General features: G+C 52.4%; 4 protein-coding genes across 4 annotated transcripts; 2 read left to right on the top strand and 2 right to left on the bottom strand.

The window, feature by feature from the left end:
* Positions 1 to 2,777: 2,777 nt before the first annotated feature.
* On the top strand, positions 2,778 to 4,823 carry ColSpa_03706 (COBW domain-containing protein DDB_G0274527; the record flags this gene model as incomplete). Its single annotated transcript, XM_049269918.1, has 6 exons — positions 2,778 to 2,960; positions 3,023 to 3,108; positions 3,171 to 3,467; positions 3,530 to 3,740; positions 3,792 to 3,980; positions 4,407 to 4,823. 6 exons carry the CDS (start codon positions 2,778 to 2,780, stop codon positions 4,821 to 4,823), a joined length of 1,383 nt encoding a protein of 460 aa, XP_049125875.1.
* Positions 4,824 to 5,344: 521 nt separating this feature from the next.
* On the bottom strand, positions 5,345 to 6,325 carry ColSpa_03705 (putative endo-beta-1,4-glucanase D; the record flags this gene model as incomplete). Its single annotated transcript, XM_049269917.1, has 1 exon — positions 5,345 to 6,325. One exon carries the CDS (start codon positions 6,323 to 6,325, stop codon positions 5,345 to 5,347), a length of 981 nt encoding a protein of 326 aa, XP_049125874.1.
* A 3,529-nt stretch (positions 6,326 to 9,854) lies between these two features.
* Positions 9,855 to 10,126, bottom strand: ColSpa_03704 (uncharacterized protein; the record flags this gene model as incomplete). The annotated part of the gene is given in 2 exon segments (XM_049269916.1): positions 9,855 to 10,010; positions 10,022 to 10,126. The coding sequence occupies 2 exon segments, from the start codon at positions 10,124 to 10,126 to the stop codon at positions 9,855 to 9,857; spliced, it is 261 nt and encodes an 86-aa protein (XP_049125873.1).
* Positions 10,127 to 12,113: 1,987 nt separating this feature from the next.
* Positions 12,114 to 14,078, top strand: ColSpa_03703 (putative indole-3-pyruvate monooxygenase YUCCA10; the record flags this gene model as incomplete). The annotated part of the gene is made up of 2 exons (XM_049269915.1): positions 12,114 to 12,738; positions 12,793 to 14,078. The coding sequence occupies 2 exons, from the start codon at positions 12,114 to 12,116 to the stop codon at positions 14,076 to 14,078; spliced, it is 1,911 nt and encodes a 636-aa protein (XP_049125872.1).
* Positions 14,079 to 15,617: the final 1,539 nt, after the last annotated feature.

The following is a 15,617-nucleotide window of genomic DNA, read 5'->3' as shown; positions in this document are numbered from 1 at the left end:
CAGGCATGCTGTCTCCAGAAAACTCCACACCGGCGCTTCGAGGTCGGAAATAATCAGAAACGGAGGGTGGATGCGGCAAACCTAGCGTGGGAGTTTTCAGAGCCCCTTGTTATAGAAGAGAAACATTTTTTGTTCTTACTTGATTGAGGCGCCGACCGATGTTGCATCACCAAATCTCGCCTGGCGCACCGCAATGTCGTCTCTCGAGTCGCTTAGCAGCACTGTGAATTTGCTTCAGTTGCAGGACCTGCTACGCATCAAGACGATCCGAATGCGCATTAAAGCAGCCGAGAGCATGATTGATGGTATGGCCGAGCCTGGGACCACTTGCCAAAGTGACTCGGCCTTGGTCAAGTCATGATCATCCCAGGGAACAATTGGTTCGACTTGCCTTGAACGATCACATCAACTTTTGCCGACAGAACAGTCCAAGTCGGAAGGAACCACAACACTCCCGGTCGTCTTGAGAAGCTAGGCCGCCAATCAAGCCCAGTCCCTTGGCTCTCGTGTTGCTGGGTGGTCGTATCTGGGGTAGCTGTGGTTCATCACTGCCCACCACGGGGTTGACGATGAAACCAAAAGCGCATGGGCACGTTGCACGCAACTTTCGCGGTTCCTCACCTGACAATGACGTTTTCGCCAGTCCGTCTTGGTGGACTTAGGGGAGGAAATAAATATTAATAAAGTCTATTAATACGATCGATGCCTTTCTTTCTTCTGCCTCAACGCGACGTGCCTGACGCGCGATCTATGCAGCGCCGGTTCGACTCAACTCCCGGCTGCAACGTCCTCCGAACGTCTGTGTTATGCTTCTCTGGGCGTTTTGGTGTCAGTCAGTGTCATGGTCATCAACTTCACCTGTGGCCGCTTCCCCGGCTAACAAGGAGTACTGGATGAAATCTACGCCGGTTATCCTTGCGCAACACACTGGCGACGATTGGCATTCCAGTGTATGAACGTGCATCCGGTTCTTGTGTGGGAGCCTGCGATATTGATCTTGTCCCAGACGTTTGTAATCGATCAATGGCTGCTCCCTATATGAATCGTGGGCCAAGCTTATTGCTATATCTCGTTTCCGTCTCAAAGAGTTCCAGAGGGCACAAACCAGTCGCAAACCATTTTCCTTCTTCCTGATTTATTGAACCCTGCTGTCTATGTAAGTAGCAGGCGATGTAATACTTATTGAGGTGCCATGTCTCGCGTACCAGAACGGTATTTTCAACTGATCATGCCCATAGTACAAGAGGCTAAAAAACAGTGACCAGGCTGTTCTTGATGAGGACCATGCAAGTTGCCGCTCATTGTTGTATCCAGCGCCACTCTATTTCCTCACATCGTCTTGCAGTATCTATTGATGTAGCCCAAAAGAGATGGTATTCTGGAAGAGAGACGCAATATCCATCACAGGACCAAAGATTCGAAAATTGTTGGAGAGGCACTCGAAGGCTGCTCTTTCAAAAAAGTTTATCCATGTGATCTCTAATCTGATTGTCACTACTAAGTCTGAGTGCGCAATGGGTCTCTGATGGATCTGCTTCACTTCCGTATCTCTACCACCTGTTTCATGATTCAACTTTGCTTTATATCATCATGTGTAGGAGGCGGCCATTGTCTTCTTTTGCCTCCACTCAACCTCTGAATCCATATGGAGCCAAAGATTGGGTTTGTGGTCTCCGCATTAATAGTTGGTATTTACACAATAGCAACCTAGCACAACACAGGACACGCGTGCGGCCGAAATTGCTGTGATGCGGATAGTGTCTTTTCCACTGGCTTTGACCAACTATCAACCATATACGTCCCAGTTTTCGAACGACATGTTAACTAAGCTAACTATAGAAGATTTAGAGGCCGGTGTCGTCAACTAGATGGTGGAGTGCGCGGACATGAGGCTTGTACTAGTCGGACGTCCGCAAGCTATCACCCAACCCATCAGCTCTTACCTAGCATCATCTAGGACGTGGTCGGAAGGTAAAAGGTCAGTGGCAGAACAATACCCTCCTGTGATAGTGGAGAACAAGTGTGCACTCTCCCAATTGATTTTTCTGGCTAGGACTGCTTTTGACCCAACTACAGAAATGTGGAAGCAAAGGAGACACTGCGCTCGTCTTAGTTGCTAGGCGGTGAAGGCAAATACAGGTAGACCCGCTCCTGACAAGTTGTGCGCACCCCGCCCTCCATTAGCATTGCCAATTTACCATTGTGACATCTCCAGATGGGGTAGACCTAAGTGACAAATCGGCGGGATCGACCGATCTTTCGATTACAACTGCTTGTATCTCATCGAGACTGACAGTCTTCCTCGACGACCAGTAGCGAATCGTCAAGAGTCATTTCCTAATCAGGATATGGCGGCCCTCAGGGTCCTCAAGGGTCTTGCCGACGTTAAACCCTTATTCCATGTCTTGATGAACCTTTTTTCCTGATCTGGCGAGGCGATCCATGGTGGCCGGGCCGTTTTGAGGTCATTTCGGCCAATCAGATGGTGGCCGATGATGATGACAGCCCCGGTATCCAGCCAGCCAATCCCGTGTTGTACCGCTGGGGGCTTCATCAGAACCCGGATGGTCCGTCGTGCGACATCACCGCCATGAGATGATCCCAAAGCTGGGGTGATTGCCGATGGCCTTGAACACCTTGATGGCATTCTGTTAGATAGGAGCGTAACCTAATACAGACACCGTATAAATAGCCAATCTCAGGGAATCGGAGGATAGAAATCTTGTCTTTGTATCTTCAATCTGCAATCTGGAAGCAATTGCATTAGGCTTAACAAGATGGGCAAGAAACTGACAGGTTCTGCTGCGAAGTCTAAGTCGGGTAGCGTTGTGGTCCCAGCGACCACAAAACCCAAACTCCACGATGAAGTTCCCAAACTCGCTCGTAACGACTCTGGCGTCGACGTCACGAAGCCTGGCCAAACCAAGCCACTTCCCGTGACTCTCCTTTCCGGGTTCCTGGTATGTGGAATATGTATGGTAAAATTGAGAGAAACAATCATAAGACTGACACTTGGATGTAGGGAAGTGGAAAGACGACTTTGCTGCAACACATCCTCAAGAGTGACCACGGTCTTAGAATAGCGGTTATCGTCAATGACATTGGAGCGTAAGAACATTCCTGGATACCTTGTTCACATGTTGAAAACTCACTCCTTGTGCCCTTTGTAGTGTCAACGTCGACGCATCCCTTATCAAGAAGAGCCATCGGCTCACAAAGACGGAAGAGAAGGTTATAGCTCTGCAGAATGGCTGCATCTGCTGCACACTCCGCGGCGACTTGCTGGAAGAGCTGGTCAACCTCTCTGAGCTCCACGAGTTCGACTACGTCATCATAGAGAGCAGTGGTATCAGCGAGCCCGAGCAAGTCGCAGAAACCTTTGACGCCCGATTGGCCGAACAGATGGCCACCTTGGGCGAGGGTCCTGAAGGTCTTGACGAGGACACCATGAAGTTGCTCAAAAGACTGTAAGTCCAGAATACTCTGGAGGGATTTGCTGACGGGTTTGCTGATGTTTGTGTTCTGCTAGAGCCGACGCTGGTGGTGTCGATAAGTTTGCTCGCCTCGATACCACAGTCACTGTCATCGACGCTTTTACAATTTTCAATGATTTCCACACAAGCGATCTTTTGTCCTCGCGGCGAGACGATGTCGTACCGGAAGATGAACGGACAGTGTCGGATCTCATGGTCGACCAGATTGAGTTCGCGGATGTCATTGTTCTCAACAAGATCGACATGGTGGGTAACGAGAAGAAACTTGCTTGCGGCGGACATGCTGACTGAGAGTAGGTTTCTAAAACCGATCGCGCCCGTGTTCTTGACTTGATCAAGAAGCTTAACCCACGAGCCAAGATCCTCGAGGCCACTTACAGTAGGATTGACGTGAAGGAGATCGTCAATACCAACACGTTTGACCTCAAGGTCGCTCAGTCCGGCGTTGGATGGCTCCAGGACTTGCACGCCATGACAGTACGCGAGGTATGTCTGTTCAGCTGGTGGTCCTCGCACGATAAAGTTGAATAACAAATCGTCCTGCAGGTCAACGGTCGCAAGGCCATCACACCCAAACCCGAGACCGAGGAGTACAACGTTCGCAACTTCATCTACACAAGAACAAAGCCGTTCCACCCCCGAAGGTTATGGTCGCTTCTCTACGACAAGTTCATTCTCCAGATGGAGGCCCCTGAAGATGACGAGGATGCCATGGATGAAGACAAGAACGACGCCGACATGGGCGACGCCGAAAGGTCCGACGAGGAAGCCGAAGAGTGGGAAGATGACGAAGAGGAGGAAGACGAGGACGAGGACGACGACATGGAGGACCCCCTTGAGCCGCCAGCAAACGACGTGATCCTCGCCAACAAGACCGCCCACCCCCTTTTCAACCGTCTCTTCCGCTCCAAGGGCGAGTTCTTCCTCGCGACGCGGCCACACCGAGCAGGCGACTGGTCCCAAGCCGGCGCCATGTTAACCATGACCGGCGGCCGGCCGTGGTTCTGCACGCTGCCGCCCGAAGACTACCTCACCGGCGACCCAGAGGTCGATGCGCTCGTCGCGCACGACGTCAAGAAGGGCGGCGAGTGGGGTGACCGTCGGCAGGAGTTGGTCTTTATCGGCGAAAGCCTGGACATTAAGGGCCTGGAGGCCGCCCTGGACGAGTGTCTTCTTAACGAAGAGGAGTGGAAGAAGTGGCAAAAGGTGATGCGGAACAAGAAGTGGGACGATGAGAAGAAGAGAGACAAGCTGCAGGATTTGTTCGATGACGGTTTCCCCGACTGGGCAGATGATGATGAAGACCATGAGGGCCATGACCACGCATAACAGGCAATCAAGCACTGGAAAGGCATAGAAAAAAGCTCGTAGATATTGTACCGCTAAAAGCTGTGCTGTTTTAACATATTGCTGGTGATTGTGAACGCGAGGATGCTGTGCATTCGTTCGCTACCATACCAGCAATGTCCATCCTAGACAGCGTGCAATGAGAGATACGCTATCTTGTGGAAGTCCACGGTACCTCCACTTGAGGTTCTCAAGCAAGTTCTGTCTGCCTGTTGATTGAGACTAATAATTATGGCGGACAAGTCACGAACTCAGAAATCACGTCTAGACATGCATACGTATTGATATGGAATGATTCTCATATTTCAAACATGAGGACGCCTTGGCACAAAGGATCGTCCGATATCTAATCGCATTTACATCCAGTGTCTTAAGTCATATGTACAAGAATAGGGTTGAGCATGTAGACATCAAGTGGTGTCCGCTAACTCGGGTTCAACAAAACTGCTTCTCAATCTTTATCCACTTCCACCTTTTCGCATCCCTGAGTTCAAGCGAAACGCTTAGAGGGCAGCGCGAAGAGCACGGCGGTGCATGGAGCGGGCACGGCGGCGGGCAGCAGACTTCTCGCAGTCGTCATCGGCAGCGTTGGTGGGCTCGGCGCCGGACTCAGAGACGGGGGTGGTGCTGTTGCCGCCGTTGTAGTCGGGGATGCCAGCGGAGGGGGCAGGGCTGGTGACGGGGGTGGTGGGAGTGGTGGGGGTGGTGGCGCCGTCGCTGCCAGTGCAGTCACCGTCGGTGGTCTGGCCGAGGAGGTTGGCAGTGTGGTCCTCGCAGGAGTTGGGCCAGGTGACGGGGCCAGGAGCGGTGTAGTTCTTGGGGGCGGGGTAGTAGATGTTGATCAACAGACCGGGCTCCTCGCCGGTGTAGACACCGGGGAACTTGACGGTAGGCGCAGGGGTGCCGGAGGCAGCACCGGTGACGGAGATCTGAGCGCACGCAATATAGAACTGGGCACCGCCCTTGGTGCCGGCACCGTGGAGACCGACGTGCTCGGCACGGAGCAGGTACTCGCCGGTAGGGACCTCCTTGGGGAGGGTGAAGGTGAAGTTGTGGATGCCGGCGTTGTTGATGTACGTCGCCCACTGGAGGCCGGCGTCGGTGATGTCGGAGGTGGTCAGCTCGTAGATCTTGAACCAGTCACCGTCACCCTTGTAGGAGGCGACGCCGGAGGGGGCCTTGGAAAGGTAGACGGCGAGGGGACCGGGGTGGCCCATGTCGTTCTCAACGACGAAGCCAAGCTCGTCACCGGCCTTGACGGCCTTGGTCTCAGTCTTGGCCAAGACGTCGTCGTCGTTGCCGCCAATGTTGCAGACGATGCCCTCGGAGGTGACGTCGGTGACGGGGGAGTTGGAGTTCTTGGCCTCGCGGACGAACTGGTAACGCTCGGTCTCCTCTCCGTTGACGATGAGAGTAGGGAAGACGTAGTGAGCCATGGCCTGGGGCACGATGGCCGCGGCGGCGAGGAAGGCGAAGGAGCGCATCTTGATTTGTGTGGGGTTGTTTGGTTGGTGAAGACCGGTGTTTTGTATGAAAGATTGGACGGGAAGAGAATGAAGCGTTGATTTTCCACCAGGGAATGAATGAAAGTGAAGTTTTCAAAAAAAGAATGAAAGTGGTTTGTACAATGACAAAAGACACAGCGATGGTTGAGAACGAAGAGTGAGGAAGGAATCAGGTCAAGAATCGAGAAGAGAAGGTTGTCTTATATCCCAATTCGTATCACCACCCATGGACACCTGGACACCTGGATACCTGGATACCTGGAGGCAGGGGAGCCGTTAGCCATCAGCCGTCATCCCACGTTCCTGACGAGATTTCTCAACCCCACATCGCTGCAGCTGGCCTTGTTCTAGGCATCGCGGGCGCGAAAAGGGGCACGAGTGGTGGTTGTGAACATGGGCCGCGACTGAAAAGCCGGCCTCGCCTAACCGGGATGGCCACGACACAACAGCCAGCGAAGAGACTGCAGGTGACGATTTTGGCCAACGTTCGTTTGAAACATTGGAGCAGCGCAAGCGCGCTGAATCTATTGCATGGCCCTCGCCGCCGGGGATTGCCTCCCCTTGTATGGGCCGACCGGGGACGACGGGGTCACAACTAGAGTGTGTTGACGACATCGACTCCTAGAAGAACACGGGAGCCGCCCAAGTTGGGGGTTGAGGGTCGGTTCTCGTCGAAATACGGTCGCCAAGCTGAGCCCATGCGCCGATGTCTATGTGATCCTGTTCATCTAAACATCCCACCTCGCCTGCAGCGGCGCACCCTGCAGGAGGAAACTGGGCCTGAGCTAATAGAGCAACCCCTCCGAATCGGTCGCTTATAGATTGCTCGAACCCCACCAAATTCGCCTCATCCGATCTAGGCGCTGACGGGTTCCTGTTCCTGCATGCACGTAAATAGTAGGAAAAGGCTTGTCGTGTCTGACCGTTGCTGCTGTCAATTTCGGGCGATATGCCCGTTTTCTTGTCAATCACCGGTCGCCTGTGATAGTCACCGGTGGCAGAAAGAATTTTGATGAATATTGATTGCTTCGATGCTCGGATCCGCATGTATTGGTCCCGCTCACCCAAAGACCAACTTCAATAATCGATCTGGTCAAGACAATAGTGAGCCCAGAGTCCTTCAGTCTAGTTTTCGTCTCTATGAGGGATCTTGTGATCGAGGTTATGCTATTGTGAACTCTGTTCTGGTTCCTGATCGACGCGCCCGTGGTGGAATTCACCTGAAACATGGGTCAGGGCACATCAGGCAGGGGGAAAAACCGTTGGTGCCGAACCCCTGTTGGAGATCACTTTATACGGGACGACATGTCCACCCAGATAGAGGAAGGAGTCCACACGCATCACGGCGCTTGAATGCATACCTTTTCAGAGCTCTCCAGGCACAAGCCAGTGGCCTATCGCTCGGCACACGCAGCCGAGAGTCTTGGTGGCATCGAGGCCCAACTGCATCTCGTTCTTCTCTCCACCTTGCTGCGGTGTGATGGCCAAGATCGAGACCAGCATCGACCATGATGGGTCTCGACATCGACACAGTGACTGACGCCTGTCAATGCAATCCAGTGCTTCACCAACTTAGTTGGAAATAAAGTCTCAGTCTTAAGTACCCGTCTACCGAATTATTATACCAGCTTTTACTAAGAGTTTAGTTTACCCGAACGAGCGGTATTTGACCCCACGCTGTACAGACGGAGTGTCTGCCACACTGGCCTCCTCTAGCCGCCATGCTCCTTAGTCAGACACAGGCCACCTCAATCCACAATCATGCCCAGGACTGCGTCTCCTTTGCCCACACCATCAGGGAGCAGAAAGGGAGGCACCGGTGGCCCGTCAGAGAAAAGCAAAGTCTGCCCCATCCTCGATTACGTTTAATGACAGGCCCCATGGTTGTCCCGGCGGGATACTTGAGCCGAAACTGCTAGCACGCCCAATCATTTGGTTTCTGTTCCGTCGGCAAGGACAGCGGACCATCCATCATCGCGGCTGATGAGTGCGCCCCGACTTTTTCTTCTTCGTCTTTTCTTTCTCAAAGAGTCTTGCAGCACCCACCGATCCTAGCTGCTTGATTGTTCCCTGTTACTCGTGGCTCTTACGACAAAGACGGCAATGATGCTCGGCTCACCGCAGGAACTCGACTCGCCTACTTTGTCATCGCGAAGGCCCTTGCGCGCTTCCCGCAACTTATCCCGTGCACCTGCCCAGCCTGGGCGATGGGTTGGACTGACGATCCTACTTTCAGCTCTCCGAGGGCTTGGAGCTGACTTGTCACATGTGTCTCAGCTTCATTGACAGTGACGATCAACGGCGCAGCGTCACAGGCCTCTTCGGTGAGTGACGGGTCGCTTTCGCAGGACCCATCGGCAGAGATATGTTAAGCTTTGACTAGAACCTTCGCTGGTAACAGTTAGTCTCATTTTTCTCGTATCGACCTGTTGCAGCCAAAAGAAGCCATGCTGTGCCGTGAGTTAAGCTCATCAATGCCCAACCACTAACATTTCTTTAGTCTGTTAGAAGCTTCCGCGGCGCATCATTTCCGGATGGAACTTTCTAGCAGTGCTTTGGCTGCTACTCAAGTCACAAATGGCCTTTTTTTGAATTCGCTCTGACTATAGCGAGCTCGTTCCTTCTTGATCAGTTAGTCAAACAGCAGTGATTGCCTTGTCAGTTTGTCTCCAAGATTCTATTCGTACATTTGACAAGCTCAGTCAATTGGCCTCGTTCATAAGAATCATGCCAACTATGTGGCATATCGCCATTGCTTTTTAAACCGTTCAACCTGTTTGAGAAGTTTAGAACGTAGGTCTTCAAATGACTGGTGTGCAATTTCCACCTTGATATTTTTATGAAAATTTAATCATCATGGTTCTAACTCTAGCGTTGAGAGCAACGGCAATTATACCCAGCTGCCTTCCTGTAGACTCCTTAGTACTCTAGTATCCTAACGATGCGATGTGATTCTATGGAAACTTTCTTTTCGACGTCAATCAGCAAGGGAATTAACTCCTCATGTCATTTCAAATAGCTATCACTATTCGATATGTCCGCCGCGTTGTTTTCCATGCAAACCGAATGGGTTTCGTGGCCACCAGTAGAAGGAATCAACGTTCAACTATCATACGTCCGCCAATTGTGTTGATCTCTGACTTAAATACCATGCAGTCGTTGGCGAACCGTAATGTATTTCCACCGTCTCATGACGGCCATTGCCTTATCAAACGATGTACCATTACTGTGGGAAGTATTCGGCTCAATTCAGACTACTGGCTCATATTTGCAAGTTTATCTCCATTCAGCATGTGGTTTTTAGCCTAGCCGTCTCTTCCTATACCTTTCTATCGACCCATGGAGATGCAAAGTGATCAATGGTCTTGTGTAGTTACTAGGGCTTGCATTGCGGTCTCTTGAAATCCCTCATCACACTCAGCGATGACAGGAAAGCAAAGCCTTCAATACGGAAGTGTGATTATGGCCAGAGAAGTTTCATACAGTGTCTTCAATCCTGGCTCAGGTATCATATCTCGAAAGTTCTCGTGGTCGGAGTATTGGCAGCTGAGACATCGGCCGAGTCCAGTAGATTGTGCATGTATTGGTCATCGCGGTTGAACAAGTTGCGAGTGACGATGTCCTTTGGCTTGAGCTTGGTGTTGCCCTTCGCAATCAGCGAGTTCTCTAAGTGACGGGGTCGAGGTAAGCAGGCGAGGCAGTCGGCTTGACCTTCTTCGCGGTCTCGCTCTTGACCATTGCTTTGGCATGCTCGTACACGTCGGCCTTCCAGTTGGCCATGCCTTTATGGAACTCATCACTGGTAATGGTCCGATCGTTGGCTGCGTCGTACGTCTGAAACGTACCAACGATGGCGACGGCCAAATCGATGGGCTACTTGTTGCCCGCCTGGTTGGTCTATCGCGGGTCAGGTCGATAGGAATAGTCTGCTGCACCGACTGAACATTCCGAGTCGCCTTGGTCGTTGAGGCCTTTGCATCTCGGCAATGAGCTCCTCGATGGCCTCATGATTGGCCTCGTTGCTGGACCCGTCGTTGTCCTCGTCGTCGTCGCTGGGCACGGCAGGTTACAGGCCTTTCTTCTGGCTTGAAGTGCTAATCTATCCCACGATCATCGCATACCACGTGCTTCAGTAGCGTAGGGCGTGGGACCACATCTTTGTCACGAACAAGCTTGCTTCCTGCTGCTAACAAAGCTACCAGCAGTATCGCTGTCCTTGTTTAATGAAAACAGGTAGATATGTAAACCGTTTTCATAAGCAAGTTGTGATGTATACAAGTGAGGACAGTTACTCCTTTATTCTCCGATAGAAGTATCAAATGGGGTACTCGCGTAGTTCAAGTTGGAATGATCTGAGACCCATGGGTCCTCACTGTACAACGATAATGTGTAAAACATGCAACTCCAGGTTTCATTCAAAGCCTGTATGCCTCTCAACAGGAGCAGCATGAATCCCTAAGGTGTTTGTCGACCCAGCGTCTATGAATATGTCCAGGCTTGAAATGGAATTGTGTAACCATATGACCATTGAGCAAACTCAGGCGTCCCTAGAACACTTTTACTGCAATAGGCTTCAAGTTTTTCAGTGCCGGCATAAACTATCCGAGTGACTAACTCAGAAGCACACACACCTGCTAAGTGACGACAGGTAAAAAGAAAATGATATTTACAGCTCATACCCTATTAGAAATAGAGACCCTGCTGGGTGCAGTCTCTAGGGAAGCTAAATTAGATCCGTTCTTCTACTAAGCCAACCGGGCAAAGCGCCATTCAACTTAGCGCTCATGAGAACGAAAAAGGACGCGGAGCCGCAAGGGGCGAGTAGGCGGAACCGCCGCAACGCGGAAATGGGCCATCGGACTTCGCTTCCTTTGCCCCGGAATCCATGTATGTTCCCGCTCTTCCCCGCACTCCGTCCCCACCAGTATTGACCCGAAGGACATTGGGTTAGTTATTGGGCATTTCTGATAGCTTGGTTCGATCGTGTTTTTGTGCGGTGGAGTCTTTGGGCATGTAGAAATATGGCATTGAATATCTGCCTGTTGACCCGTTCAGGTTCGTCGAATAGGCAAGGCACTGTAACTTCGGTCCTGGAGCGAAACCTTGAAGCCACTTCACAACCCTCAAGCATCCGAAGCTACCTTTCTGACCCCGCGATTTTGAGTGCGGAGAAGCTATGTCACCGGCCTGCGTCAACGCCCCCCAATCTGGGGTAATTCGAGCCGCCAGCGGGTCCTTTAGCAAGGCAAAGACCAAGCCATCCGTCCAAGCATATCACACCTATTCTTGGCGACAGCATCTCAAGCTCTGTGATTTGACCGGAGGCTCGGCTTGCCTATTCCTCCCCCGCATCCAAGGCAGCCGGTTGCGCACTATCGGCTGCAGCTTGGAGACAAGTGTGCGGCCCTTGACGGCTGCATCATCCAACGAACTCCACATATCCGTCGAAACTGTTGAGAACTGAGCGGCACCGCACCCGCCAGACGTGTGTGTCGAGTACGTATTTGCCCATACGACCAGAGTTTCGTGCTACTGCCCCCGATCTATCCCCGGAGGAGCCCCTCACGATGAGTTGTCGCGTTGGACCTGTCAGGTGATGTCACGACTCAGCCTCCGGAACTGAGGAACGGAAGGTCTTTGTGTTAAGAGACTTGGTCTTGCATAAATTCTTCTTCAATGTCTCTCCTGATGCTATTCCCATATTACTTACTGACAGTTCTTTGTCGACCGCCCATACCCTCATCCAGTCTGCGACACGACAGAAAACATGGCTGGAACCTATGCGAACAGCGAACGGGTCGAACCCGGCTCAGTCAACCTTCCACCCCGCGCGTATCCCCCATCGGTTCGCTCGACGTCCGTTGATGCGGGGAAGGCTGCGGCAGATGTCATCGACGCCTTCAACGCCGCACTGAGAACCAAGAACTACAAGGAGCTTGCGCAACTGTTTGTTTCTGACGGCTATTGGAGGGACCACCTGGCCCTCTCGTGGGATCTACGTACCTTGAAAGGGAGGGACAAGATCCAAAGCTTCCTCAGCCAGGCTTGCCGATTGAAGGAAGTTCTCATCGACACATCCACAGCATACCGAGCACCTCACTTTGCTCCAGTTGATGCCCATGGAAAGGTGCAGTGCCTCCAATTCTTCATCAAGGCAAACACCGAAGTTGGACCTGCTGAGGGTGTGGTGCGATTGGTCGATTCCGGAGAGAAATGGGAGATTTTTACCTTCTTCACTGTCCTTCGCGAACTGATGGGCTATGAAGAGCCAGTGCGCCACAGAAGAGATAAGGGAGTCGAACATGTGCGGCAGCGTGAGAGCAAAAATTGGAAGGACAAGCGGGAAGACAGTGTCAACTATGTGGACAGCGAGCCTACCGTTGTGATTGTTGGTAAGTGCGGTCACCAGAAAGCCCCAGGTTGAACTAATACTTACAGCTATGCAGGTGCTGGTCAAGCTGGTCTTACAGTCGCCGCGCGGTTAAAAATGCTCAAAATCAACGCGCTCATAGTCGACAAGAACGGCCGAGTAGGTGACAGTTGGCGCAAACGATACTACCAGCTTGTGCTGCATGACCCCGTGTGGTATGACCATCTGCCATACATCGGTTTCCCAGAGCACTGGCCCGTCTTCACGCCAAAGGATAAGATGGCCGAGTTCTTCGAGGCCTACGCCAATCTACTCGAGCTCAACGTGTGGATGTCAACGACGCTCACCAAGTCGTCCTGGGACGAATCAAAGAAGCAGTGGACAGTCACACTCGACAGGCAGAAAACTGACGGAACCAAGGAGACGAGGACACTGCATCCTCGCCACATCATCCAAGCTACAGGCCACTCTGGCAAGATGTTCTTTCCCAACATTAGGGGCATGGACAAATTCAAGGGTGATCGACTCTGCCACAGCTCCGAGTTCCCGGGCGCAAAACCCAATTCAAAGGGGAAGAAAGCTATCGTCGTCGGATCCTGTAACTCGGGACATGATATCGCGCAAGATTTTTACGAGAACGGGTACGACGTGACCATGGTCCAGCGAAGCTCCACTTCCGTCGTCTCCTCCAGCTCCATCACAGACATCGGCCTCAAGGGCCTGTATGACGAGGACTCACCACCTGTCGACGACGCAGACCTCTGGCTGTGGAGCTTGCCCGCAGAGCTGTTCAAGGCGTTACAGGTCGGCGTAACGGAGCTGCAAAATGCCAACGACGCCGAGCTGCTCAGCGGTCTTCAAAAGGCTGGCTTCCAGCTGGACATGGGCCCCAGCCACGGTGGGTTCTTTGTCAAGTACTTCCAGCGCGGCGGGGGCTACTACATTGACGTCGGCTGCAGCCAACTTATCATCGACGGAGAGATCAAGATCAAGGGCGGCCAAGAGATCACCGAGGTGCTCCCCCATGGTCTCCGATTCGCGGATGGGTCGGAGCTGAAAGGCGACGAGATCATCTTCGCCACGGGTTACCAAAACATGCGGACGGAGGCGCGCAACATCTTTGGCGATGCGGTCGCTGATCGGATCGGCGACGTCTGGGGCTGGGACGAGGAGGGCGAGTTCAGGACCATGTGGCGCAACTCGGGCCACCCTGGCTTCTGGTTCATGGGAGGAAATCTCGCGTTGTGTCGCTACTTTTCCAAGATTTTGGCGTTGCAGATCAAAGCGAGGGAAGAGGGAATCGACCAGGGGCAGAGCCAGACCAAGGGTTTGGGATTGGTGGGCGGCATACCTAAGCTTTGATAGTGTCGTTGTAGTCATTTCACTGTAACATGGCGTACTTTGGCATGCTGATTTCCGCGCGATCTTATTTTTCGGTGTCGTTCCACACCAGCCACGGGTGCGTCGATCTCATGAGTTTACGGTAAAGGCTGAGGACTCTGTAGCCCAAGTCGGCGGAGCTGGGAGACTTGCAAGCACATCGCGTGGTTTGATCGTGTACCCCCAGGATTGATCATTTGCTATGTTGTTTCAAACCTGCAATGTTTTCACTCCAGCCGCGAAATGGAAGCAACAGCGCCATGCGCCCGGGTCGGTTGGCACGCTCGTGCTCTTGGAGCTGGACCGATGGGTCTGCGCAAACAACACCCGCGCTGTTCGCCCTACAAATTCCACTGTCAACGACGTTGCAGCTCCAGGGCTTCTGCTGATGCAACTCCTACAGTTTTACTGGGGATCACTGGGGATGGAGAGTCTCCGTCAGGTAGGCCTGAGCGGCATCCGCCCATTGAGCTATTCCTTCGTTGGGGCTCCCTAGGCCTTTACAACATCGAAAAGCGGAGGCGATCGTCCCTGGCGGGTTCAATCGGGTTTAAACGTGTGGATGGAATCCCCATATCTAAACATTCAGCTGCGCTCCCGGCCCCCAAAAGTGCCCGATTGTGGAATCCGACGTGAGTTTTGACCGAATGACACATCGCATACGCTGGGTTCTCTTAGTTACAAAATGATGACCAGTCAAAACTAGCAGTGATCTCCAACATGACGGATCAATTAGGATCACCGGACAGCACGTGAGTGCCAGCCTTGAACAGCCATGGACGACAAGGGTACGAAATAGTCCTTGCAAGATCATTGCCGTCCTATTTGGGACCCTCTCAAGCACTAGCTTCATGTTCGTCTGTTGATCTGGCCCCGTCTCTTGGTGGCCTCTCAATTGGTCCCCTTGCCAACCTTGCTCGTCTCTCAATCTCAAGACGAAGAAGCTTTACCGGTAGTCCTCAGCAAGGTGTCTTGACGTGCCATGCATGTAAACCTAATCAACCTCATCAAACGGCCTGTCGAAAACCCCGGGAAATTTTGATTTTGCCCGACCTTCAGGCCTGCTAGCTCACCTGGCGAACCCCCTCTCACTGGTCTTTTGCTACCTTTTCGCTACGTAATATCCCCGCCAGCTTCGAATTTGAGCATCTCCCCTCTCTTTCTCCCGACCCCGCAAAAGCCGAGGCTTCCGGTTTCGGACCAATCGAGTCCCGTTTACTGTTTGTCTGGGCCGACCCGGCAAAGAAACAGATCTGCAATTTGATTGCGGTCCCAAAGGATGTTTCTCACTATTGAACTTTGCCAAGTTTTAACCCTCTTCTTCAAATAGGATTGTTTCATGACTGCAAAAGGTCGTCACGCCACACCGTCACTTATCACAAGCGGTTCGTTGCGTGGTGTGTTTTACACTCGGAAACTGTTGGCTTCATGTGTAGGCCATCGTCGACGCGTGGTAGCATCCAGGGGCGTGCGCAGGCACACGCTTCTAGAGCGAGCGAACGTTGACGCTAAGGTGTCACT

Source organism: Colletotrichum spaethianum (genome assembly GCF_022836535.1).
Source record: "Colletotrichum spaethianum MAFF 239500 DNA, contig07, whole genome shotgun sequence".
Classification (NCBI taxonomy): Eukaryota; Fungi; Ascomycota; class Sordariomycetes; order Glomerellales; family Glomerellaceae; genus Colletotrichum; species Colletotrichum spaethianum.
The sequence above is the reverse complement of the archived record's forward strand: the minus strand, read 5'-3'. Positions and strand labels throughout refer to the sequence as shown.